Source organism: Ursus americanus, chromosome 3, assembly GCF_024610735.1.
Source record: "Ursus americanus isolate L20-20 chromosome 3, mUrsAme1.1.p, whole genome shotgun sequence".
In the NCBI taxonomy this organism is placed as follows: Eukaryota; Metazoa; Chordata; class Mammalia; order Carnivora; family Ursidae; genus Ursus; species Ursus americanus.
The window spans coordinates 86,781,954-86,800,930 of record NC_142129.1 but is presented as its reverse complement, the minus strand read 5'-3'; the positions used below and the strand labels follow the sequence as shown (position 1 = coordinate 86,800,930).

Here is an 18,977-nt window from a genome sequence, read left to right as displayed (position 1 = left end):
ATCAAATTTCTCTAAGAAATACTCCAAATATATAATCATCTCCATATTAGTTACCAAAATTTTATACATAAAATGTGGGGGACTAAAACTAACTTCATCATTTTAGGTACAGGTGTATTCACCAACCTCTCAATCTTCTAGGATCTAGAAGACGTAAAATGTAACAAAGTTAATGTCATTTAAAGAGTTTCATGGATCTTAGTTTTAAATTATTGAAAACATCACACATAATTAAACTCAGTTACATACAATTTAAAACAAATACCTTGAGGTGTCATTCATGAATTAAGAAGTACCAATTTGATTTTCCAATGTGAATTTTTAATATAAGCCCCGAAAGTAATTCTATACAGAATTTCTTGTTCCTTTTCATTTTATATAGAATTGGCATTCATTCTGTCACTTTGCACTTATTTTCACTCAAACGTGCTTCATGTTAACTTATAAATACTATAGGACTCATACTTTTAGTATTAAAGTTTTCTTTATTTAAAAATGTTAAAAACACAATTCCTTTAGGAAAAAAATTCTGAGGTTTTGGGTTTTTTTTTAATCCATAATAGGATTCAGAGCAATATTTGTCAATGGCAGGATGACCAGGATGTTTGACCTTCCTGGCGTCTTCTTTAAAACTAAAATTGTTTCCACCACAGAGATCTGAATCAGAATCTCTGAGGATGGGGTCTAGCACTAACTTTTTAAAATGTTCTCAGGGTATTGTTTTTATGCTAATATGTGAGAGACAATGACTTACAGTAGAAACCAAAATATGACCTTGGGTGGTTTCACTGTAGATTCAAAGCGAAGTAAATATTAAAATAATTTAGGAAGTCCAGTCAAATCCCATAGTGGTCTGTAAGGTAATCTAAGACTGCTGATGTGCTTGACAAAGCATTAAATACTCTTTTTTCCTGCCTTGAAGTGATCTTTTCCATCATGTACATTAAATGTTGATGGAAACACATATACGGAGTTCCAAGTTCAAGGGCAATGTCAACCCAGTCCCAGATGCATTTCAGTGGGGTTTCCTCATATCCAGCAAACATGGCCGGGTTTGCTAAGAGTCCTCTTGCAACCATCACACCTATAAATCAAAGCATATCACATTTGTCCACGCATTAAGAACTCAGCGTGATGAGGTCAAACTTTATGAAACAAACGGAGAATACTGAAAAGTAAAGTATTACAAGGTTTCACAATAACCACATATTAGTCTAACTCAATTACAAAACAATTTGATATGTTTGTAAACCAATAATGTTTAAATGTACTTATAAGAATTGAAAAAAATTTTTTAAGACTTCCACATTAAACAATTAGTCTCTAGGGATTTTTTTAGGGTTAATACAGATTGTCATAAATTGGGTTTGCTTAAGTTTATCTGCATTCTCCCATCTAGCATTACTTATCACAGGCCTTGGTGTACCAATAATTTAAAGGAGTAATAAAGCTGATAGCACTATGTAGTTCCTTTGGCTCCTATGACCACTCTGTGTTCACTAATTCTCATTTCTATTTTACTAAAAGGCTATTTTACTAATAGCTTTCTCACTGGTCACTCACTGGATATGATGGTGGCAGAAAAGTAACTGACTTAATTTACCCCCAATTAAAACAATCCACTGCCCCTAAGTAGAAGAGCTAATACAACTGTAATAAACTGTTTAGCTTAAATCAGTGTAACAGGAAAATATGGCTCCATTTTAAAGACACATAATGAAAAATCGCATTAACATTACTCTCTTACCCCCACGTTTTTTTGCTAATTAAAAGTAAAAAAAACCTCAAGTACTTATCTCTTACCATCTGTCCCAGTAATATGCCACACATTTTCTGCTTCTTTTAAGTTTCTGATGTCTCCATTAGCAATTACAGGTATAGACAGGTTTTCCTTGATTATTTTAATGGCCTCATAGTGAACTGGCTGATGTCTTTCTTCAACAGTTCTTCCATGGACTGTAATCCAAGAAACTCCTGTTGCCTCAGCCTTTCGACAAAGATCTACAGTTCTTGTAAGGTCATCATGGATCCTGCAATTTCAAAATTACATCAGTCAACTTATAGCATACAAAACTTAATGCTAAAATTAATAAGCTAAATAAAATAGTATTTCATCTGATACATTATTCAGTTAGCTTTGCTATATTATCACCACATGCCACTATTGGAAAGGTTTTGTTCAGGGGCGCCTGGGTGGCTTGGTCGTTGGGCATCTGCCTTCAGCTAGGGTCATGATCCCAGCGTTCTGGGATCAAGCCCCGAGTCGGGCTCCCTGCTCAGCGGTAAGCTTGCTTCTCTCTCTTGCACTCCCCCTACTTGTGTTCCCTCTCTCACTGCCCCTCTGTCAAATAAATAAATAAAATCTTAAAAAAAAAAAAAAAGGTTTTGTTCAGAGATCAGTTCCCATTTAAGACTTCAAATTTAGCTATTTCACTATTGGCAACAATAGGATGACAAATTTTACCTTACCTAGTGCTTCACCCTTTTGGCTTTGATAACTGAAAAAGTCACCCAAGTAGTGTCATTGAAGAATGGAAAGACAGTATCCTAATATCTGTTGTGTATGCCCCGATCCATGAGTGGGAGAATATAATACATTATCATGAAATATGTTTTTAACCTGTCACCCAAAAACTTATTCCTGGTTTATTTTCTTTTCATTGTGAAATTTTAGTGCAAATATTATTACTATTTTCTACTCTTGGTACCAGGAATGTTTCTCAGTATCATCATCATCATTTTTTTTTTAAAGTAGACTCTAGGCTCAGTGTGAGCCCCATGCAGGACTTGAACTCACGACTCTGAGATCAAGACCTCAGCTGAGCTCAAGAGTTGGATGCTTAACCCAGTGAGCCACCCAGGCAACCCTCTCAGCATTAATTAAGCAGTACATGGAAAAAAACAGAGCATTTCTTTTGCAGGGAAGTTTTTAATAATAAAGAGATGTTTTAATTTCTGATAAAAAATACAAAAATGGAAGTTGTTCTGTTATTTTTTATAAATAAAAATTATGGTACATACTCATTTACTAAATGTCTTGTTTCAACATTTCCATACACTACCAATTTATTAAGGATGGATACCTCCACACTCTTAGACAAAAAGAGTATTTTTTTATTTCCTAAGTAATGTACTATCTTGTCAGTACATTAAAATATTGTCTTTACCTTATTTTAATAGATACTGAAAATCTGGGATTTTCCACTTGATTTCTTACTTGTTTCACCATATCTCGAACAAGCTCTGGCTTGTTTATTAAGCAAGCTCCATAACCTTCTGCCATTGCCCACCTTTATAAAGCAGACACAACAAATGAATTGTAAATAGATGGACGAGGAGATTCAATTTTAAAAGCACCGTAACTAAATTATTTCTCTATCTTAGTGACCTGGAATGGAATCAGATTTTTATAATTCACAGATCCAACATTTTAAAGTGGATCAATAGGAGATAAAGGAAAACATGTTCCCAGATCAAAAAGTACTTAGGAGAAATGGTTTTCGTTGGCAAGCGAGAAAATTAAATTAAAATTCATTCAACCAAAACAGATTTAGGTATTTGTAATTAATTTCAATTACTCCAGATTTTTAAAATTCCAAATTTGATGTTTATTGTACATAACAAGATATTTTATTAATCTTAATAGTAGAAAGATATTTTTGGCTTACAGCATTCCAACACCACTAAACAGCTTATTTAACTCTCCTAATGAGTATACAAATATGTCTAATCTGGTTTGGATTATGATGTACTTAAAATCTTGATTTTATTCTTTGGACACATTTTATATTATTGACAGATAATCTAAGACGGTGCTAGGAAGGTAGGGATATTAATGTCAAATTAAGCATCTTATCAATACCCAGTTACTTAGACTCAACCAAATAACTGTGGTATAGAAAGAAAAGTAATTATAAGAAGGTATTCTTATAGAGAAAATTAATTAGGAGAAAACAAGTGGAGATTTCTCAAATCATAGAATCATAGTTTCTTGTCTGACATAGCAGCAAAAATTCACTTTAGGGACTGCTATAAATGTTTCAGTCTTCACTAACTACTTAGATCAGGTTCAAGGCAGATCCACACATAAAAATTCTAGTGGTGAAGTAAGACAAAACACTTATCTATACCTTGTTTAGCCATCAGAAAATACCTTTGCATATCTGTTCCTAAATAATCTTTCTTTATTTTTTTCTTGTTTCTTATTCGGAGCCTAACTGCTTTAACTCTATTTTCTTTATTTTTTGATTCTTGGAAAACTGGAGAAATAGTTTACCATGTTCACATAGTTTTTTTTCTAATTTTTTGGAAAATTCTTTCAACTTCTTTAAGCTTTACCTCTGAGGGCAACCACAGTTAATGTCTATTCCATTCGCATAAGGACAGACAATACGAGCAGCATCAGATAAAAGTCTTGCATCATTAGCAGCAAACTGAACAATCAATGGGCAATCACCTGATAAAACGAATAGCTCAACATTAAAATTCACAGAAACACACACACACAATACACTGAACTCTTCATGTTTGTCTGGGATAATGATAACTACTTTCAGCCTAAGAAGTATCTGTTCAAACAGTATAGCATTAAACTAACTTCAAATATTTTAAATTAAAAGTAATTTACATTTAGTACAAATTCAAACAGTATAAAATTTGATAAAATGAACATTACAACACTCTTGACAAACAGATCCCATTTCCAAAGATGAAAATTAGTTTATTGTATTCCAGAACAATTTATGTATACCTGTAAAATTTAAACAAATGTGAACATCCTACATACATTTCTATGCCTATTGCTTTTTTTCCCCCTTGATATATCTGGGAGCTGTACTCAGACCTATTTTCTTCTTTTTAGTAGCGTATTCTTCTGTATGGATGGACTATACAGTGTACTTCTAGACTGTTTTTCATTTGTGGCTTTTGCAAACAATGCTGTGACGAGAATACTATTACACATATGCTACTCTGAGTATATTCATAGGATAAATTCCCAGGAATGTAACTGCTAGATAGGCATTTAACATTTTGATAGACTTCACAAAGTTTTCTTTCAGAAGAGTTTACCAATACAGATACACAATAATACGGACGGCAGTTCTTGTTTCCTCACAACTTATTCTACGTTGTATATCCAACAGCGTATTTTTATTTGTGGGTTCTCTCTCCATATTCTTTGCCGATTTTTCTATGTGTCATTCTTCTTTTAATTGTTCTTTATTATTTTTAAAAGTTTTATCTATAAAACAAATTAGCTCTGGTATCGTAAATGTGTGTGTGTGTGTGTATACATATTTTAAAGATTTTATTTGAGAGAGAGAGAGAGAGACAGAATGAGCAGGGGGAGGGGCAGAAGGACAAGCAGACTCCCCACTGGGTGTGGAGCCTGATGTGAGGCTCGATCCCAGAACCCTGAGATCATGACCTGAGCCCAAGTCAGATGCTTAACCAACTTAGCCATCCAGGTGCCGCTCTATCGTAAATATTACATTTTTTCCAGGTTTTGGTTTGTCTTGAGTACATGTGTGCTCCTTTCTTATATAAAAGTCTACGTTTTAATATAGCAAATGTGTCAGATACTTCCTAGGTTTTAAGGACATAAATTTCCCATCTTTCTTTGGGTTAGTGTTATAAACTCTGGAGAGATGTATTTTAATTTTTCTAAAGTTCTTTTGAGGACTACCTGTATGAGATTCACTAGGTGTTTGCCAAAATGCATCATCCCAGTTTTACTGATTCAGGATTTCTTTTTTATTTTTATTTTCTTTCTTTTCTTTCTTCTTCTTTCTTTCTTTCTTTCTTTTCTTTTCTTTTCTTTTCTTTCTTTCTTTGATTCAGAATTTCTATGGCAATCCATTGCTTTATAGGACTAACATGGGACAGGAGAATTTGCTTTTCCCTGAGGATATAGGATGTTTTTCCCTTTATAACTCAAAGAGTTACAGAGTTTCAATTTAATAACCATTTATTGGTCTAATATATTTTCAACAAAGGGCTAGAAGCTAAGGATACAAAGCAATACTAGGTAATTCCAGACTTCAAGGAGCCCATAGTCTAGTGAATGAGAGACAGGCATACAAAGAGGATATTATAATACAGTAGGATTAAGTCCAACAAAAAGCCCATGAGAGAGGACAACAGTGGAGGGTGATCAGGTAAACTCCCTGGCCCCAAACTCTGAGAGCTGGATTAAGAAGCATGCAGTGTCGTTTGCCAGAGAGATATGGATCTGGGGGACAGGCATAGCTGAGGAAAGGATATTCTAGGTTGAGAAGGATGAGAGGATGGGGCATTTTCAGGGACTTAAGTAAGTTAGTATTATTAAAGAATAAAGTTGGTGGAGGGTGGGTAGCTCAGTTGGTTAGGCCTCTGACTCTTGGTTTCCACTCAGGTCATCTCATGGGTCATGGGATGGAGCCCCGTTACAGGCTCTGTGCTCAGTGGGGAGTCTGCTTGGAAGATTCTTTCTCTCTGCCCCTTCCCCCGCTAGCATGTGCACATGCACTTTCTCTCTCTCTTTCAAAATAAATAAATAAATCTTAAAAAAAAAAAAGAATAAAGTTGGTGAGCTGTGGAGAGAAACTAACAGAAGACAAAGCTGCAAAAGATATACTCAGAGGCTGGATCATGAGGAACATTATAGATTATTCACAGGTATTGGAATTTTTTTTTAAGTAATCTCTTCACCTAACCTGGGGCTCGAACTCACCACCCTGAGGTCAAGTGTCACATGCTTTACTGACTGAGCCAGCCAAGTACCCTGACAGGTACTGGAATTTTACTCTTTAGGTCACTGGTTCTCAATCTTTAGCAAGCCCAGAATCACCCGGAGGGCTTTTTTAAAACAGATTGCTGGACAACATACCCAGAGTTTCTGATTCAGTGGGCCTGGGGCAGAGCTGGGAACATTCCATTTTGAACAAGCTTCCAGATGATGCTGATGCTCCTGGTCTGGGGTTTCACCCTTTGAGAACCACTGCTTTAGGCCATGAGCAGTCCAAGATGGATTTTAAACAGGGAAGAGATGTGATCAAATTTACATTTTACAAAGGTTCCTTTGGGCTATTTGTGGGATGGTTTGGAATGGGGCAAGACTGGAGGCAGTGAGATAGGAACTTAATAGCTCATATGACAGGATGGGGCCCTAAGGAAGGCTGACCTCATGCTTAGATATATCATCCATAGTTTACAAAGCACTGAATAAGAACATACTTAAAAACTTATTAAAAACATAAAAAACTAAAAGATTTAAAAATTAAATCTCTGAACTGTGTTGTTCCTGATTAGACAAGAATTTTTTTTTTTTTTTAAGTTTTACAAAATCAGCAAACTCTGGGTTTCACATACCTTGGTTTGTAGTAAATTCACTGTCTCGAGCTTTTATAGATCTGACAAAATCAGCAGCAACTATCATTGGTGTATAGCACAGATCACAACTGTACTTTCTTACTAATGTTCTAAAAGCCAACCTGCAAGCATATAAAACTTTAATTAGGCATTTAAAAAACACCACAATCAAAAGTACTTCCAAATTTAATTTATTTATTAAGTATTTACTAGAGGAACGTTCTACCTTTGAGAGGCTAGAGTAGATGTACTTTTCCCTATTCTGGCTGTTAGAAAAGAAAAAAACAAGCCCAAATTGGAGTCATTTGCCCCTCCGTGACCACAAACCAAGACTTAATTACAGTTTCAACCTATCCCAGGAACATGACCTTTAAAAGGTCAATCTGAAATTTCTTGAACAGCAATAGTAAAGTAATCTGCAGGATAAAAAGTCCCTGTTGTTGCCATTCCCACCAAAAGATATCCGGGGCTGAACCAATCCTCCACTTTTGCTAATAACTTCTTGTTCCACCCTCCTTTCTGTAAAAACCTCCCATTTTGTACAACTCCATGGTGCATCTTTCTACTTGCCAGGTGGGATGCTATGCGATTCATGAATTGCTTAATAAAGCCAGTAAGACCTTCACGTTTACTCAGTTGAATTTTGTTTTCTTTAACACTGCTCAATATATTATATATAAAACAAACATAAGAAAACTCTGAAAGGTGGAGAGAAGAGAGCAGAAAGGCTAGTCACCAGGGACCTGAGTTCCCTGGGTTTCCTTTTAGCCTCAAATATCCCAGATTTGGACCTGAAGAAGCTGGCAACCCGGAAATACCAATGAGTGCAGACAAAAAGAGCCCCAACACAAGTCAGCTCTCTCTGACCAAAGGACTAGGAAAGGGGAAGCCTAGCAAGACAGAACAATTTTAAATAGTGGCTCTACTCCAGCCAAACACCAGAGACAAAACTGTGGCCCAACCTTCAGAAGCTAAGGTTGAGCAGGGAGCTTAGACTTCTACCTTTCCAAGGCCAAAAAAAAAGTTCTCTAATCTCTCTTCATAGTGGTGTCAGAGAAGGCCAGGTAGGGAGCTGGGACTTTAATACTTGCTGGCCAGTAACTTTAATACTTTCTCCCTTCCCACTGTTAAGCAGTATCAGGGGATGCTTAGTGAAAGGCCAGGACTTTTAGTAGAGCCCAGCAGGTACCAGGTCAACCCCTCCATGGCTTATCCCCAGCTCAGCAGTAATGAGGAGCCCCCTGCCCCCAGAGTGTCAAAGGAGACCAAACAGGAAACCTGGACTTCTACCTCCACCTCATATTAATGAGGTAGTGCTTTCTCATTCCTCGCCTGCTAGAGGGACAGAAGAAAAAAAGTTAAAATGGAAGGTTCTATATTCAGAATCAATCAATATAATCCACTCTATTAAAAGGCTAAAAGAAAAATCACTTAATTGTATCAATCAATGCAGAAAAAGCATTTGACAAGATAATGTTCATTCATGATAAAAAAAAAAAAACCCTCAAGAAAACAGGAATAGGGAGGAACTTTCTCCACTTGATAAAGAGTATCCACAAAAAACTCCTACACCTAACACACAGGTAAAAAAAAGAACATATTCCTCCTAGATCAAGAACAAGGCAAAAATGCTCGTTCTCGTCATTCTTATTTAACACAATGCTGGAACTTCTAGTCAGTGTATAAAAAAGAAATAAAAGGCATATGACGGAAAGGAAAAAATAAAACTGTCCCTATATGTAGATGAGATGATTGTCTACATAAATAATCCCAAGGAATTTATTTTAAAAACCCTCCAATAAGGAAGTTCAGTAAGATTACAGGATACAAAATCAACATAAAAAATCAATTTATTTCTATATACCAACAGTGAATACACGAACACTGAAATTAATAGTATAAAACTATTTACAATTGCTACAAAAAAAAAGAGAAAAATAATCAGGTGTCTTACAAAACATGTATAGCACTTAATGTGCAGAAAATCACACAAAACAATGATGAAAAAATCAAAGATCTAAACAAATGGGAAAGATAACTATGTTCATGAGTTGGGAGACTCAGTGCAGAAAGGAATTCAATTCTCCTCAACTTGATATACATATTTAGCACAATTCTTCTGAAAATTCCAGCAAGATATTTTGTAAAAAAGACAAGATCATATCAAAATTATTGAGAAAGGCAAAGGAACTAGATTAGCTAAAACAATATTGAGAAAGAAAAATAAAGTGAGAAGAATTAGTCTACCCAATTTAAAGACTTATTCTATAGCTACAGTAATCAAGATTGTGTAGTACTAGTGGGGAGACGGACACATAGATCAATAGAGCAGAATAGGGAATGCAGGTAAAAGAGCCACACAAACATGCCCAAATGATTTTTGATAAGGATGCAAAAGAAATTCAATACTGGAAAGACAGCCTTGCAGCAAATGTACTGTAGTAATTAGACATCCACAGGCAAAACAACACAAACCCAAAAAAACCCCTTCAACCTAAGCCTCACATTAATACAAAAATTAACTATGGACTTAAATGTAAAACAAAAAATCAAGAAAGGAGAAAAACTTTAGGATTAAGAGCTACACAAAGTTCTCGTACATTTGACATCAAAAGCACAATTTACAAATACTGATAAATTAGATTTCATCATTAAATAAAAAGCTTTTGCTCTGCAAAAGACCCTGTTAAGAGGATGAAAAGATACGCAACATTCTGAGAGAACATATTTGCAAATCACATATCTGACAAAGGAATAGTATCCAGAATATATAGAGAACTCTCAGAACTCAGTAGTAAAGAAATACTCAACAAAAAAAACTGATTAAAAAATGGGCAAAGGGCTTCAGTTGACATTTCTTCAAAGATACACACATAGCCAATAAGCACATGAAAAGATGCTAAGCATCATTAGGGACCTACAAAACCACAATGAGATGCCACTTTACATCATTAGGATGCTAATTAGGATTAGTAAAAGCAAATAACAATATGCTAAGTATCGGTGAGGACGGTGAGGAACTGGAACTCTTGTACACTGCTGGTGGGAATGAAAAAATGGAAAACAATATGGCGGTTCCTCAAAAAACTAAAAACAGAATTGCCATATGATCCAGCACTCACTTCTGGGCATATATCCAAAAGCATTGAAAGACATATTTATACATCCATGTTCACAGCAGTATTATTTGCAATAGCCAAAAGATGGAAGCAACCCAAGTGTCCATAAATGAATAAACAAAATGTAGTACATATATACAAATGGAATATCATTCAGCCTTTAAAAAAGAAGGAAATTCTGATACATGCTATGACATGGATGAACCTTGAGGATATTATGCTAAGTGAAATGAGCCGGTCTCAAAAAAAAACAACCATTATGTAATTCCACTTACATGAGGTACCTAGAGTAGTCAAGTTCAAAGAATGAGAGAGTAGAATGATGACTGTCAGGGGGTGCAGGGTTAGCAGAATGGGGAGCTATTGTTTAATAGGTGTAGAGTCCCAGTTTTGTAAAACAAAAAGTTTTAGAGATTAGATGTATAGCAATGTGAAAGCATTTAATACGACTGAACGGTACACTGACAAATGCTTAAAATGCCTGAGCTGTACTTTACCACAACTGAAAAATTTTAAAAAACCAACTCAACAGTAAAAAAGTAATCTAATTAGAATACTGGCAAGAGACATAAACATTTCTTCAACAATATACAAGTGGCAAATAAATACATGAAAACATTTTCAACTTCGCTAGCTATAAAGGAAATGGATATTAAAATCATAATGAGGTATCACTACACACCTATCAGATGGCTAAAATAAAAAACATATTATCAAAAGTTGGTGAGGATGAGGAGAAACTAGATCCCTCATACTCTATTGGTGGAGGTGTGAAAGAGTACAGGCACTCCGGAAAATTTGACAGTTTCTTAAAAAACTAAACATATAGTTACCACATGACGTAGCAATTACAGTCCCAGGGAACTGTCCCAGACACATGAAGACTTACAGTCAAACAAAAACCTGTGCATGAATGTTTACATTTACTTAGTATCTTTTATTTAATATCCTCTGTATCTTTATAGGTGGGGGTTATGACCAGTATCTTTTTCTATAGATATAAAAAGTGAAGTTTGAAGGGGATGCAGACAAACAGTAACACCAGCACACAAGCCTAGATCATGATCCCAAAGCTAGGTGTCTGATGATCCCGTACGGTCGTCAGAGCATAAAAAAGAAATCGCGTCTTAGCTCATTAACCATTTACTAATACTTACTTTGAATATCGAACCATTGGGGCACAGACCTTTACCAGCTGCCCAGAATGAAGCATTTCTATTGGATCTTTTTTTCTTTCTTGACATATTGTGGTTCGTATGCAGTCACTCTTCATGAATACAGAATTTGTTTCAAATCTGACAAAGACAGTTTGCATTGAGAAAAATTACTTTCATTAGATGAATTCCCATCATTCTAACAATTTCAGTTCTTATGAATATATATATATTTGTCAGGCTTGTGGGCTCAAGAATCTTTTTAGCTTCTTTTCACAGAATCAAATAGGATACTACAGAATCCTGTCTCTATAAGTCACTGACAGTTTTTAGTACACTGTGAAATCATCACGTTTATATATTCGGTAAAATTATGCTTGTTCGTGTCAAACACTAACAGTTTCAAATTCTATACTTAACTCACTAAAGTAACATTTCCTGCTCAAATTAATAAATGCTCAAAATGTGGAAAACTACAAATATTTTTTTCCTTAGAATACCATGGTTTCTCATGTTACGTTTAAAATTTTCATGTTACTTTGTTTGGTACTGATAAACCAGAAAATTTGATTCGAGTAATTTCATATATAAGACTGTGTATGTCTGGCACTTTGAAATACCCTTTTATATGCAGGAAAGCTAAATGGGATTAATTGAACAACTCTAAGTAATCAGCATTTCAAAAGATTTACTGGTCTATTTTATGCTTATTCTTATTCACAATTTCTATTCTTTGTATCTGAATCAGAAGGCAAACAAACTTTTAAAAAAACTATCACTTTTATACCCAAAGAGGTACAAATGATTACAGTTCATAAGTGTTTTTAAATTTGTTATATCTAAAATCCTGTCATTTCATAGTGTTAGCTGCTTTCCACATTCCAATGTTTGGCTTTAATAACTTACCAACAGATATGGGCAAACTTTAGGAAGGTCTAATTGCTCAACATGCAACTTTTTGTTTAGCTAATCCAGAAAGTACTATTATAATCTAAATATAAACCAATAATTTCAACTTCTTTAGGTATAATGTACAATTGAAATAAGCTAGTTTTACTGACTAATGCTTGGTCTGACTTTCACCTCTTTTTTATTTATTTTTAAAGGTTTTATTTATTTATTTATTTATTTATTTATTTATTTGAGAGAGAGGGGGAAGGAACAGGGGGAGGAGAAGAGGGAGAGGGATGGTCAGACTCCATGCTGAGCACAGAACTTGATGCCAGGCTCTATCTCAGGACCCTGAGATCATGACCTGAGCTGAAATCAAGAGTTGGATGTTTAACTGACTGAGCCACCCAGGCGCCCCTTACCTTTTTTCAAAGTAAAAATTTATGATTAGAACAATGTAAGCCCACATACATAGGTAAAACATAAGCAAGAGAAAGTTCCTTTCATGAGTCAAGGCTTTTTTTCTCTCTTGCCTTTTGCATCCTGATTATGCCACCTCTATACACTCAAGTCAGAAACCAGGGGTTTGTCCTCTACTTCTCCATCTCATTCAAGTGTGTCAAGCAAGTAGTACCTTTAATTAAATCTTGAGCAAATCTTCATTGCCCTATTCTGTGTACTTATAATCCCCCATTTTGATGACTCTGACAGTCTTCTCTGAATTCCAAAGAGTTGATCTTACTTACCCACTACACCCTAGGCTCTCCTGTTATCATGTGCACTTGTAATTACTTTATAAAGTTTAATAATAACACGTCTGTTTCTTCTTGAGTTTTTGAGGGCATGGACGTGTATTTAATCATTGAACAAATATTAAGGTCCTGCTACGTGTTGGGAATACAGGTGGAAATACCTTTCTTGTGTCTTTAAAAATCTATTAGAGGTAGACGTACACAAAATGGTAGTTCTACTACGTACACTTACACACAATTTAACTGTTGTGGAAATAATTATCTAGAGAAATGAGGGAAGTCATCAACAGTGGAGGAGGGAAAGCTTGAGCTGACATATGCGGGAGACGGGGAACTGTCCTGTTACAGGGAGCAACACATATAAAACCATAGATGCTTGAAAATGTTTGATGAAATAAACCTTAAGAGTGAACCATTCATTAGTAGTCCCGTGGTATCTGAGCAATTCAGAAGAGGGAGTAAGAAGGCCTAGATAATCATGGACCTTATATTCCACGTTAGTGATTTTTAGATTTTAAACTGTAGGGCCTTGGTTCTTAACCATTTTTCCACCTTTATGGGTGGTTTTTCATATGCACCCAACATGTAAATATGTGCATATGACATACTTTCATACATAGCCAATTTTTGTAAAGGCTGTATGTTCTCTCCTCGTATATTTGTAAATGAAACATTTTAGCAGGAAAATGACATGATCAGATTTCTGATTTAGAAAGATTTCACTGAAGGGGGTACAACTTTTGGCAAAATATCAAAGGAGGCTATTGTAGTAAACCAGTCCAATGCATAATGAGTGTCTGACCTGGGTCGCTAGGAATAAGAAAAGAGAACACACTCAGGAGCTATTTAGAAATAAACTGGCAAGATATTTAGGTGGTGGAAATCATTTCAGAACAGTGCATGTTTTATAGTATGAGGTATATAGGATGATGTATATAGTATGTATATAGTGTATGTATATAGCATATAATATGTATATATGTACGTAGTATAGTATACTTATATAGTATATATGTATGTAGTATATAAGTATATGGTATGAGGTATATAGGATGATGTATATACTTTGGCTTTAGAGGCTAGGTGGATGGCAATTCTAATCAATGAGATAGAAAATGAGGAGGAATAAGTTTTAGCAGGGAAACATGAGTTCATATTTGGGCACACTGAATTTGAGGTGCTCATAGGATTTCCAGATGGTGATGCCTCACAACTGCTTATATAGATATGGTGCTCAGGAAAAAGCTAGACATATAGACTGAGAGTCTTTATCCTTTAGGTAATAAGTTGAAACTAAAAACATGGACAAAACACTTAAGGATGCCATATTTTGCAAGAATCCTTAGAAGCACCAACATTTAAATGAAAGACAAAGAATAATGCAAATGAGACTGAGAGATGAATTCTGGAGCTGAGAAGAATAAACCTGAAGAGTGATATTCAAAAACTGAAAAGAGGGGAGAATATCCAGGAAGGCAGGGATAAGCAACTTAAACATCACAGAAAAGTTAAGTAAGGAAAAGACTAAAAAGCATCTAATAGCAACTAGGTCATCAGCAACTTTAGCAAGAACAATTTCACTCTTATTCATTCTTGTAATTTCAGTACATGGCACAAAGGCCTCCCTCAATATGTATTTGCTTAATGAATAAATCAGTAGTTTTCAATCTTGGTTGTACATTAGAATAATCTGGGGAGCTTTTAAGAATCAGGATGCTCAAATCATATCCCAGAACAATTAAATGTGAATCTCTGGGCTGAGGATGCAGGTATCAGTGGGGTGTTTTTTTTTTTTTTTTAAAGCTCTCCAGGTGATTTCAATGTGTAGTTAAGCTTAATAAACAAATCCATAAACTGCAAAGCACCTGGTAAATTGTTTGTTTACATGGGTTTCTGTCTTATGAGCTCCTTTGGGACAAGATAAGAATTGAGTCTAATTTGTAAACTGGTGCTGGTGTGTATATTTGGGGCTCAAATCTCTTCACTAAATGAACACGTATTATGCAACTTTTCTAGAATCTTCCAATGTAAAAGCCAAGAAAAGAAAAAGAACCCATATTTCAAAGATGATAGTTATTCATCAACCTTAAAGAATTAGTAAAAAGTTTGTGTATTATGGATAATGAAATCTAATGTCAGTCTGAGCACGCTGCCCTGAACAATTCATGTGACTCATTCAGAACAATTCTCAGGCCGTGATTGAGACCAAAAACACTAGGGGAAAACCCGAGACAAAGTCAAGAGAAAGCATAAGGCAGTGTATCAAAAGACATGCTTACCTTAATGGTTATGAGTATCAAATGCACAAAGTATTATTATAGCACCTTGTTGAAATACTGTTAGCAAAATCGAGAGAACTGTGCAGCTCCGGCATCGGGAAAAACTGGTTCTCGGTGTACAGGGGACGTTATATTACAGATTTTTTTTTAAATGTAGGAATGCTTAACCTTCTTGAACAAGAGTGGTTAACCTGTTAAATTATCAATATTCATCTTGGGAGAAATCTAAGTGAATAATGCATTTGTATTAGTGGAGAAGATAACGGGAACTAACTTGATTTGACAGCTTCAATACTGCTAGTTGAGATATGGAAAAATCCATCAGTTTGTAATAGGAAAAAGTTTGGCATCACTCGTAGCACGTGGCTGAAAAAGAGAGGAAGAGACAGAAAAAGCTTAAGGTCAAGGGAGGGCAGAGACTCTGTCCACTTGTCTTTTCCTGGTTCAGTCTTCCATCTTCACCAACCTTCGGTTCTCCCTAACTCTGCCTTTACTATTCTTTCCGGCAACTTTCCTTCCCAAGCTTTCCCCGCCAGCCTTTAACCCAGGACTGTTAGCCAAGGCGTGTGACATATAAGGCTGGGGAATTACTAACTTTCCCCAGCTGTGTTTGTGGAGCGCAAGCGAAGCTCCCAGAAACCTCCGCTCTCCTGTCCAGCCTCCACCGAGAGGCCCCTGTTCTCAGATTAAATACTTGCACAGAAATAAGCGCCAAGGCCAGGTTCCCGCGCCCACCTTCTCTTCAACCGGGGAACGACGCCAGCGCGACAGGACACCGCGCACCGCGCCAACGCCGCGGCCTCGGCTTTTTCCGCGAGGCAGGCCTTGGGCGCTTGCCAGGTCCGGGACCCACGGTGCTCTCAACCAGGATTCGTCCAGGTGCAGCCGCTTAGCTGATTCTCCAGACGGGCCGCGGGCCGCGTGCAGGGCGAAGCGGGCGGCGCCGGCATTGTGCGTCACCACCTGGGCGGGGCGAACCGGCGGCTGACGCCATCACCCCGGCACCTGCCAACATGGAAGGTGGTGACGGCGGCGCTGCTGTGGCTAGCCAAGGGGCTCTGGGCTCTGGGGCGGCGACAGCGACAGTCCGGGAGCTTCTGCAGGACGGTAAGGAGTCTGGGTCTGGCTGGGTGGTGAGCCTGGGGGACTGTCCTGCTCCGCACCTGGACCCGGGTGGTGGACTCAACCCGTCGCTTTGCAGAAAGTTTTCCGGTCTTGACGTGACCACTCCCCCCCCCCCCCCCCCGCCCAGCCCCCTGGCGCCTGGGTGCTGGCCTTGTCAGCCAGTTTCTCGAGAGACTAGCAGGCCCTTTCCCTTCAGGGTGTCCAGGAGGCATCGGATTCCTGGTTGCTCCTCATTTCAACTCTACTCTTCATGCGCTTGAGGTCTCTCTGAAGTCCTGGGACTGCCGCACTCCGGTGACCCAGGTTGACAGCCGCTGGCTGCTGCCGCAATTTTTGATGAAAGGAGGAGGGGTTGCATCCCATGAAAACGGAAAGACCTAGAACAGATAGATGACAATTCTTAATGTAAAAGGGCTTCATTTTTAAGTGGAGTTGGAAGCATCCCTCTATTAAAAAATTCTTGGATTACACAGGTGGCCCACTCGCAGCCTAATTTGTTTTCTTACAAGGCGTTTATCCACAACCATGCATGGGGACGAGTTCAGAACATTATTTCAGACAGGGATTAACCATATGTATTGAATATAGCAGTTTATTGATAGTTTTGGACAGAAGAACTCTAGGAAATAAGTTAAACATAGTACATTTGAGAAGTATATTAAATTGTATTCAGTTAACACCACAAATCTCTTACCCTTCAGAATAAAGTTCAAATTTCTTATCATCTGTTCTTAATTTTCTTCCCTAATTGCCATCATGTTCTACCTGGTGTTGAAATAATTTGTGTACCTAACTTTTTCTGGGCATTGTAGACCACTTTTTATATTCCACAGTTAATAACGGTACCTTTCATATGGTGGGTGCAGAATACATTTTTTTATTGAATATCACAATAAGCATATGCACACATTTTTAAAATGAACATTACAGTAAGCATATGTACACATTTGTAGACCAAAATAGGCTATATACAAATGAAATAACATTCTAGATTACTGTTTTTCTCTGAGTGTTGTGTATTATTGCTCCTAATTCCTTGCCTTCTCCTGATAATGTATATACTTTTGTCAAAACTTTCTGATGAGGTGGTTTTCTGAACTAGATTGTGTTAGATTCTCTAGGTTAGGATATCTGTCCAGTGCATCTTTGTATCTTAATTTAAATTCCAATTAACCAAGTTTTGAACTCCTGATATGTGTGCAATTCCCACCCTCAAGCAGCTTGCCATTTTAGTAAGGGGAAATAATCTTGTAAAGCTGTAAAGGTAAGCATTATACTATACAGTGTTGCTGCATAACAGCATTGTGTACAAAGACAAATAATACAGAGGAGGATGATAACTGGGAATGATTAGGGGAGTGTCAGGAAAGGCTTTCTAGGTGGAATTGGTTTCGAAGTATAAATAGAACTTCCCTAGATGAAGAACTGGAAGAAACAATACATGTCAGGCATAGGTATATATTTCAGTAGGATGCATTCTGGAATTGTGATCAGTTTTTGAAGGGTAAATAGTCCTTAATTCTGTCTTCTGTATTTTCCTGTTTAGTTCTCTTTTCCATCTTCCACAGTGATTTAAATCCTTACTCTTTCAGACCTCTCCTTTCAACCTCAACCAATGATTTTAAACTTCCCTGAAAAAAAAAAAAAAACCATCAGATGTGAGCTTCCTCCATTTCTTGCCATCAAACCTATAAACTAAACCTAAACCTGTAACTGGCCTTTCTTTTTCCCTTGTATTTTCCATTATACTAGAAGTGGGATCTCTGCTTCTAAGGATGGCCTTCCTCCTGTGCTCTGGATTTTTTTCCTGTCTCCTCAAAGACCCAGTCACCCTCATTCTATGCCATTGAAATCTCTTTGCCAAGGTCTCTAATGACCTCCTTGTAAATAAATCAAATGGATAATTTTTGGTCCTTATCTTACTTGAACTTGTAAAAAGGGTTTGACACTCTTCTTGAAATACTTCCCGTCATGTGACTTGTGAGTTCTATGCTTAAAAATTTTTTTCCTAATTCTTTTTTTTTTTTTTAAGATTTTATTTATTTATTTGACAGAGAGCCAGCGAGAGAGGGAACACAAGCAGGGGGAGTGGGAGAGGAAGAAGTAGGCTCATAGCGGAGGAGCCTGACGTGGGGCTCGATCCCATAACGCCGGGATCACGCCCTGAGCCGAAGGCAGACGCTCAACGACTGAGCCACCCAGGCGCCCCTTTTCCTAATTCTTTAAGTGCTCTTTTCCAGGTTCCTTTAATTGCTAGTCTTCAGTTTGCCTCTAATTCAGTGGTTCACTCCACCCATTCTCTGCAAC

The 18,977-nt window shown here is 36.9% G+C and overlaps 2 protein-coding genes across 5 annotated transcripts in view; one reads left to right on the top strand and one right to left on the bottom strand.

Annotated features, from left to right (window-relative positions):
- Positions 1 to 465: 465 nt before the first annotated feature.
- DUS4L (dihydrouridine synthase 4 like) lies at positions 466 to 16,508 on the bottom strand. Of its 4 annotated transcripts, XM_045793460.2 has the most exons (8): positions 16,281 to 16,508; positions 15,820 to 15,911; positions 11,627 to 11,764; positions 7,351 to 7,472; positions 4,339 to 4,456; positions 3,168 to 3,290; positions 1,804 to 2,030; positions 466 to 1,084 (listed from the first exon to the last, which is right to left on the bottom strand). In XM_045793460.2, the coding sequence occupies exons 3-8, from the start codon at positions 11,740 to 11,742 to the stop codon at positions 837 to 839; spliced, it is 954 nt and encodes a 317-aa protein (XP_045649416.1). In that variant the 5' UTR covers positions 11,743 to 11,764; positions 15,820 to 15,911; positions 16,281 to 16,508; the 3' UTR covers positions 466 to 836. The 4 variants fall into 4 exon arrangements, with proteins under 4 accessions (XP_045649416.1, XP_045649419.1, XP_045649418.1 ...); XM_045793463.2 differs by lacking the exon at positions 3,168 to 3,290; XM_045793462.2 differs by lacking the exon at positions 15,820 to 15,911.
- A 5-nt stretch (positions 16,509 to 16,513) lies between these two features.
- The window catches only part of COG5 (component of oligomeric golgi complex 5), a 279,919-nt gene continuing 277,455 nt past the window's right edge, over positions 16,514 to 18,977 (top strand). Inside the window, exon 1 of the mRNA XM_045793457.2 lies at positions 16,514 to 16,652. Coding sequence (XP_045649413.1) covers positions 16,559 to 16,652 — 94 coding nt within the window. The 5' untranslated portion in view covers positions 16,514 to 16,558. The remainder of the gene's footprint in view (positions 16,653 to 18,977) is intronic.